The sequence below is a fragment of the Poecilia latipinna genome, unplaced genomic scaffold (assembly GCF_001443285.1).
Source record: "Poecilia latipinna isolate Pla-1442-1.1 unplaced genomic scaffold, P_latipinna-1.0 Scaffold948, whole genome shotgun sequence".
In the NCBI taxonomy this organism is placed as follows: Eukaryota; Metazoa; Chordata; class Actinopteri; order Cyprinodontiformes; family Poeciliidae; genus Poecilia; species Poecilia latipinna.
The window spans coordinates 88,320-95,480 of NW_015113564.1; the positions used below are offsets into that span (position 1 = coordinate 88,320).

Genomic DNA, 7,161 nt, shown 5'->3' on the forward strand with positions numbered 1-7,161 from the left:
TTTTTATTTTTATTAGGGGAAATTTTTCAAAAAAAAAAAAAAAAAAAAAGATTTCAAGGCCATTTTTTTTTTTTTTTTTTTTTTTCAGCAAGGTTGCCAATAAATACTTGATCATATTCATACCTGTCATACAGAAGCAGGAGCGGATTTCTCCGCTGAGCAGAGGCTCCAGCCATTTCTTCTTCTGCTCCTCGGTGCCGAACATGTGGAGCACCTCCATGTTTCCCGTGTCTGTGGAAAAACATCATTAATGGAGTTTCTATACAAGCTTCTTCTACACCCCCATTCTATTGGAGGAGTTCTTTAATCAGGAATATTTCTTAATGAACTAAGTCAATAGACTGAAAAAGAAAATACTTCTATGTCTGGGAGGTTTGCATAACTGGAAACCTACCAAGACATGGCTCTCCACAAAAACAAGTCAGGCCAGGGTAACATTAATGAGAGAAGCAGCCAAGAGGCCCATGGACTCTGGAGGAGATCCACGGGTCAGGTGGGAGAATCTGTAACTATTAGGTATCGCAGCTCACAAATCTGACCTTCAGGGGAGAGTGGCAGGAAGAAGAGAGTCCCATTTGTAGTTTACTATAAGCCATGGAGGGGAAACACATGGGAAGCAGGTGCTCAGGATCAGATAAGACCACAAAAATGGATGTTTTGCCCTACAAAACAAAAAATGATCTATGTTGTGCAAATCACAGTGGATTTTTTTTCCTTGTTATGGGAGAAATAATGGGATCCCAGAGACAGGTGCTGTGGGGTGTTAATATACAGGCTCTGGAGAGGATGAGGAAAAACTTCCATCATTGCTGAGGTAAACTCCCAGTTCCCAGCTCACATATAAGGCTGAAAGAGGAGTTGATGACACAAAAATCTTCGAGGACTCGGAACCTCCCAACACAACAGCCAGGCTTCTTCTTGCCGATCCCCCCCCCCACCCCCCTCAATTCAATACTAGGCAACCTCACATCTTGGCAGAAAAACTCCTTTACATTAATCTAAAAAACAGCTTAGTTCTGTGGATTATGGACTTTCTGACAAAGAGGCCACAAAGGGTGTAAGTGTATAACATGTGCTGCACTGAAGTTTGACTAAATACCACAGAGATTATAAAAAAGAGTGTCACCGGGCATGGCAGTGGTGCAGGCGTAGAGCGGAGGCCCATGTCTGGAGGGCTGCAGTCTTCGATGCGGCCGTCATGGGTTCAAGTCCAGGCCTGTTGACCTTTGCCACATGTCCCCCCCCCTCCCCCCCTCTCTTTCACAACCCACATTCCTGTCAATTCAGGAATGTAGGTCACAGACCAACTATGAATTCTTGCTACACTGCTGCACTTAGACTACATAAGCGCTTCACACAGCACATAGTCACAATAAATGCACTGCACTTTTTACCATTTGTGCATGTTCACACACCGAGTGTATGTGAATTTTATGAACTCTCTTCTTCTTGTGCTACTCGTGTGCCTCGGAAAAATTCATTCATTCATTCATTCATTGCGAGTCAGACTTTACGGATCTTTATTTGTAAAAGAAAATTGTGTAATTTCCGTTCCACGTCACAGTGGAACGAAAATTCTTGCTCTGTGCTGTCTGTCACATGAAATCCTGTAGGTGTGCTTGTGTCATAACAAATGGGAAAAAGATTAAGCAGGTTGAGTTTTGATTTAAAATGTTGTGACAACTGGAGAAAATGTATTTTGCATGCAAAGAGAACCTCATCAGAACATGAGAGAAGTTAATATATTCGTGTAACTTAAGTAAATAAATGCTTGTGACATTTACGAGCCCCATATATCTCGAAAACACCTCAGGATATGACATTATTTAGTTGCTTGCTTTCTTTCTTTTTTTTTTTTTTACCTGGAGCTTGGCAGTTGAACACTTCGGGAGCGAAGAGGCAGCGGCCCATTTCTTCCGCGATGTAGGCATAATCCAACTGAGTGAGTCCACTGACTGCCGGCAGGAACAGGTTCCACAGCCCGGCCTGCTTGGCTTTCTCCTGCACTCACAGAGCAACATTCATTACAAATCTGTAATAATTCAGGATGAATGACACTAGACTGAGTCCATGGCGAAAATCACTTTGGTAATATCAATGAAAAAGGACTGAAATCCAAACTTAAACAGAGTCTGTATATTCGTCCAGCCTACCTTTAGATCCTCTATTATTTTTGGAGCGTGCCACCTCAGAGGAGACTGGGAATGTTTAGTGTAGTATTCTGCAACTTCCTGAGGAAATAAACAATTGCATTATGAGAAAAAATTTAAAAATCCATCCTGATTTTTTTTTTCTTTCATGCAATACAAAAAGGTTAATTTGCTCAAGTCTTAAACTGTATTTTGTTGGTTTGTTTTGGTGTGCCCAGTTATTTTACGAGAAAGCCAAGTTCAGTAGAAATTTTTTGATGTTCAGTGAACAACGAGGTCTCTGTGTGCAGTAAAAAGCAAACAATCAACAGACTTGTGGGTTTCTCCATTTAATTAACTAATCCGCATGGCACGGATGAATTGGTCTGACAACTCTTCCCACGTCAAAATGAAGCGTCTGTCTGAGCAAATAAAATGAGCCCTGTCCTCACTGAAGCTCTTGGCACTGACCTGCTGAGCAGGAAGCACATACTGCTGCATGAAGTCTTTAACCTGCTGGAGCACAGCCTGGCCTTTGGCAGTCTGAGGGAACAGCCTGTCTTTTGCTGGACCTGCGAGTGGGCTGGCAGGAAACACATCGGAAACATGTGAAAGGCTGGCAGGATGCACTCGGCGCAACAGCTGAGTGCCAAGCTCCGACTCCGGCTTGCTTAAGATCGGTCAGCACGTGGATTCGATTAGTATTCTCACCTACAACAACAACAACAGATTCTGGTAACGAGCCTTTTGATGTCAGCCGTGGTGGGCTGTAATTACAGTGGTTTGTTCACATTAAATTCATCCATCCACTCATTATCCTACACGCTTATCCCCAGTCGGATTGCGAGGGGGTGCTGGTGTCGAGCGAGAGGCGCGGTCGCCACGGACAGGTGGCCAGTCCGTCGCAGGGCTCGCATTAAATTACGACTTTTAAAATAAGTGGATTTCTGTGCATCGTTTTCCATTTCATGAGTGTTACTAACCTTTTGGCTAGCTGCAGCGCTGCTTTAGCCAAAGGCTCGACATTCTGGCCATACTGAGCTGCATCAGGCGCGCTGGCGTTGCCCAGCAGGTAACGAGCGTAGATTCCCTGCAATAAAACAGAAAAATAACAATTTGATGCGAAAGTCCCACAACTGTCATTACAATGTAAGCGGGTGTAACTCAAGGACTGGCTTGGATGCAGCATTTGGTACGATTTGATATTTCAAGTGTCACATAACCAGGCGATGCATACAAATAACGTATTTGGCCAGTTGGGTGGATGCTAATGCCCATTGTAAAGAGGATGTTATGCAATAAGTAGGTTAACAGTGACATATACTGTCATTGCAGTTTGCAGCCATATGATAAACAAATGCAAAGCTGTAAAAAGGGGGATAAATGATACCCGGTGGGCATAATGTTTGTTTTTTTACAAAAAAACTCTAAAAAGTGTGTCTTGTGTTTGTGTTCAACCCCCTTTAGTCTGACACCCCAAAATAAAATCAAGTGAAAGCTACTGCACTCAAAGCTTACCAAATTACTGTATATTCTTGAGTTGCACTTTTTTTCATATTTTGACCACTCCTGCGACTCACTACTATAAGCCAGGTGCAACTTATATTGTTTTTGTTTTGTTTTTATTACTTCTTTCTGAAGCATTTTTGGCTGTTAAAATATAATTTCATACTGAAGGACAAGAACCAAAGATTAAACATTACTGTCTATGAAGCCTATAAGATGGGCATATAAAGACTGACAGAGTACTGACGAGCTGTGCTACGTCATCAGATTTTCCTACCATAGTGCGTCTAGATAACGATGTCTCAAAAAGCTCTACCTTTTTGAAACTGCTACACCTGTTGAGGCTTGTGAACCGCGCAGTTACTTCTGCAAGCCCTGGTAGTTGCCAAGGTGAATTACTTTGCATGCGGGCTTTTATGGTGTTATTTTAACGCTTAATGCAACACATCCGCTTCTATGCCAGCAGACTTCCACGCCAAAGTCGACAATTTCCGGGAGTTTGTTGAAAAGTAACTGAACACAGCGTGTCACCAGATCATATCAAGAGCATAGGCAACGCTTCACTCATGCTTGACAATAAGCTATTTTGCAAAAGAAGAATAGGCAACAATTTCAGTTTCTACTAGTATGGACTCAGCAAAGCTGAATACAAATGTATGTCACACTTTTAAGATTTTATTTTTTTTTTTCTGAGAATTTAAAAAGTCATACATCCTTTTTCATTCTTTATTTTTCTTACACGAAATGCACACTGAAATTTGTGGCCATATAACATACGCCGATATGGTTTAGTTCTATCATAAGGGCAAGTGTGTTTGCACAGCAGGATGTAGTGGAGGACCTGAGAAATTGCAGCTGCTTTAAAGAGAGACAGAGCCAAGTAGAAGTTCAGCGGCGGCAAGGAAACTGAGGGGATCCCCCGACACCTGCAGTAAATGGAGATCAGGTCACTAGGCGATGGGATACCTGCACAGAGAAAAGTTTATATATATATATATATATATATATATATATATGATTTTTTTTAAACTTGTGAACAATGCGTGAATTATTATTGCATTACCTTCTACTTCTTGAAGGTTGAATATAAAGCTTTTAATGTTGAGACCAGTGGGGCAGTACAGAGGCACGAGGAAAAAGGCCAGGTCTGCTAGAGGGCTCCCAGTGGTGGACAGCTCCCAGTCCAACGAGGCCATCACCCGGGTCTGATCATAAAAAGGACAACCAATGAGGTAATTGCTGAAAAATGCATTCTGCGGTCATGATAACCTTCTAGGAAGTCTTGCCTCAGTTGGGTGGAATATCAAGTTGTCAAGTCGGTAGTCTCCATGGACGAGTGTGACCTCATCATCTTTATCTGGCAAGTTTCTCATCAACCAATCACAGAGCTCATTCACAGCAGGAATGTCTCTATGGGCTGATGCGGTGTACTGCTTCGTCCAAGTAGACACCTTGGAAAATGAAGCAACAATTTTTTTACATTACAAATCTGACTACATACGTACAGATTTAAGGAAGCTTACTAAGTGCAAAGTGTTTAGCTAACTTGTCTCCTGCAGTATCCCGGCCCTCTCCCGAACCCTTCGAGCTTTAGTGATGGTAAATCCAGTGAGTGCAACTTTGCCAGGTTTTCCACTGCAGCTGTGTATACGGACGTCCTTTGAGCTGGACTCATTCCAGGGAGCTGAAAATCCCTGAAAATGCGGCCCTGCTCATGATAAAACATACAAAACAGATAAAAATAAACTGAATGGGTATGTTATTGTGTAGAACATAGAGTGCATTGCAGCAACAAGTATTCACACCCTTTGAACTTCTTGAACATTTCCGTCATGTTAGAACCATAGATTTTCATGTATTTTAATGAATTTAAGTGTCCAACACAAAGCTGTGCATAGTTATAAAACAGAGGAAAAAATGCTTGAAAGGGACCGGGTGAAACAAATCAAATGAATACATATGTTGTTGTACAGCACATGCATTCAAATGCTTACCTTTACATGTTCCATCAAATAGAACTCTGTTCCGATTACTTCAGCCTCATTGCAGAACAAAAGCGGCTGAGGAACGGGAAAGCCGGCAGAGAAGAGAGCCGTCTGCACCCGGTACTCTCTGTCCACCTGTAGGATGTCCGGACACAGGTGAGCACCACTGAATGCAGCATGGAAGGCCCTCTGAGCGCTAAGGCCACATTTGGATTGTTCACACAATAAAGGAGAATCTTGGGTGTTGACACACCAGATAAAGATTTCAACCAGACTAATTATTATTACAATCTTAGCCAATAAGCTGATGGCTGTCAAACAGCTGAATATCAGCCATTATATCTCATTGTTGCTTGGGGAAAATAATAAAAAAAAAAACAATCAAAAACAATTAAGAGTCATTTTGCAATGTTGTCCTGTGTAAGCACGGTCACTTCTAAATATTGTGAAAATACAGATTTTTTTAAAAAATATATTCAGAATAAAGTTTTAAAATCTGTGCACAGAAGTAGAAAAACTACTATTTCACTTTAAAAAAAAACCCTCAACCAACTGTACACATAAAGCATGGCTTTAATGACAATGTAGCGTTAAATCGACGGAATAAAACAGATTCTCATCACTGTTCCAGTAATAATCTACAAATTAAATAGGGCTCTATTGCTGCCCTCTGCTGGAAAGAGACAAAACTGCATCCAGAAAGTTAGCACATTTACGTGCGATAATGTGTTTAAAGTCTCGAAACATGATTGCGAACGTGATTGACTACACATGAGTAAAGCTCACCTTGTGCGCCCCCGGCAGCAGCTCACCGGGGGGCTTCTTCCTGAGAACATAACTTCTTGAAGGTGTCTGAATCAGGAAGGTTGGGTTAGACTGGCCAGCGCTGCAAAGATAAAGGATATAGTTAGCATTCTTATCATTAGTGGCTGAGAAAGTGAAAGCAGACTGTTGAAATTAGTTATTTTACCTGTACTGTCTCACGGTCAGAGTGTCGTTCTTAGATACCAGTGACTTCTCATACAGGTATCTTTGAAGGTTGCCAACATTAAACTTATGTTGTTCTCGCACAGATGTTAGTTGGTCTTCCATGTCTCAGGCCAAGTCTTGTAGTTTAATCAGCAGTGGGTTTAATCATTACCTGACACTGCTGAGCTGAGCGGACTGCACAAACAATTTCACAGGGCTGAAGTTGGTTTCTTATTCAAAGCTTCAATTTGACCATTGGAGAAAGGACTACTTCAAGGATTATGTACCACGTTATTTGGGATTTGTGAATAATTGACTTTGTTTATGAAAAATGAAGGCAGTCTTAAATGAGGATCTAAGCAGTGAAGAATATTCCTTCCAAGTTTTGCTTTTTTTTGTTGCAGTTTTTTTATATATATATATACATATTCAACCCCATCAAAAATAGCTGCAACAATAACACTGAACATTTCACTGAACATTTATTTGGTGTTTTCAATTAGAATTAGAATTTTTACAAATTATATGTTTGCATTTTATATATGTAAACATATAATAATGTAAACATTATA

The 7,161-nt window shown here is 41.1% G+C and overlaps 1 protein-coding gene across 1 annotated transcript in view; it reads right to left on the reverse strand.

The window, feature by feature from the left end:
- Window positions 1-6,821, reverse strand: part of acad11 (acyl-CoA dehydrogenase family, member 11) — a 31,711-nt gene extending 24,890 nt beyond the window's left edge. Inside the window, exons 1-12 of the mRNA XM_015049480.1 lie at window positions 6,591-6,821; window positions 6,407-6,506; window positions 5,630-5,755; window positions 5,182-5,343; window positions 4,922-5,086; window positions 4,699-4,840; window positions 4,477-4,601; window positions 3,113-3,219; window positions 2,601-2,712; window positions 2,154-2,231; window positions 1,863-2,001; window positions 124-231 (exon numbers count right to left, since the gene is read on the reverse strand). Coding sequence (XP_014904966.1) covers window positions 124-231; window positions 1,863-2,001; window positions 2,154-2,231; window positions 2,601-2,712; window positions 3,113-3,219; window positions 4,477-4,601; window positions 4,699-4,840; window positions 4,922-5,086; window positions 5,182-5,343; window positions 5,630-5,755; window positions 6,407-6,506; window positions 6,591-6,712 — 1,486 coding nt within the window. The 5' untranslated portion in view covers window positions 6,713-6,821. The remainder of the gene's footprint in view (window positions 1-123; window positions 232-1,862; window positions 2,002-2,153; window positions 2,232-2,600; window positions 2,713-3,112; window positions 3,220-4,476; window positions 4,602-4,698; window positions 4,841-4,921; window positions 5,087-5,181; window positions 5,344-5,629; window positions 5,756-6,406; window positions 6,507-6,590) is intronic.
- Window positions 6,822-7,161: the final 340 nt, after the last annotated feature.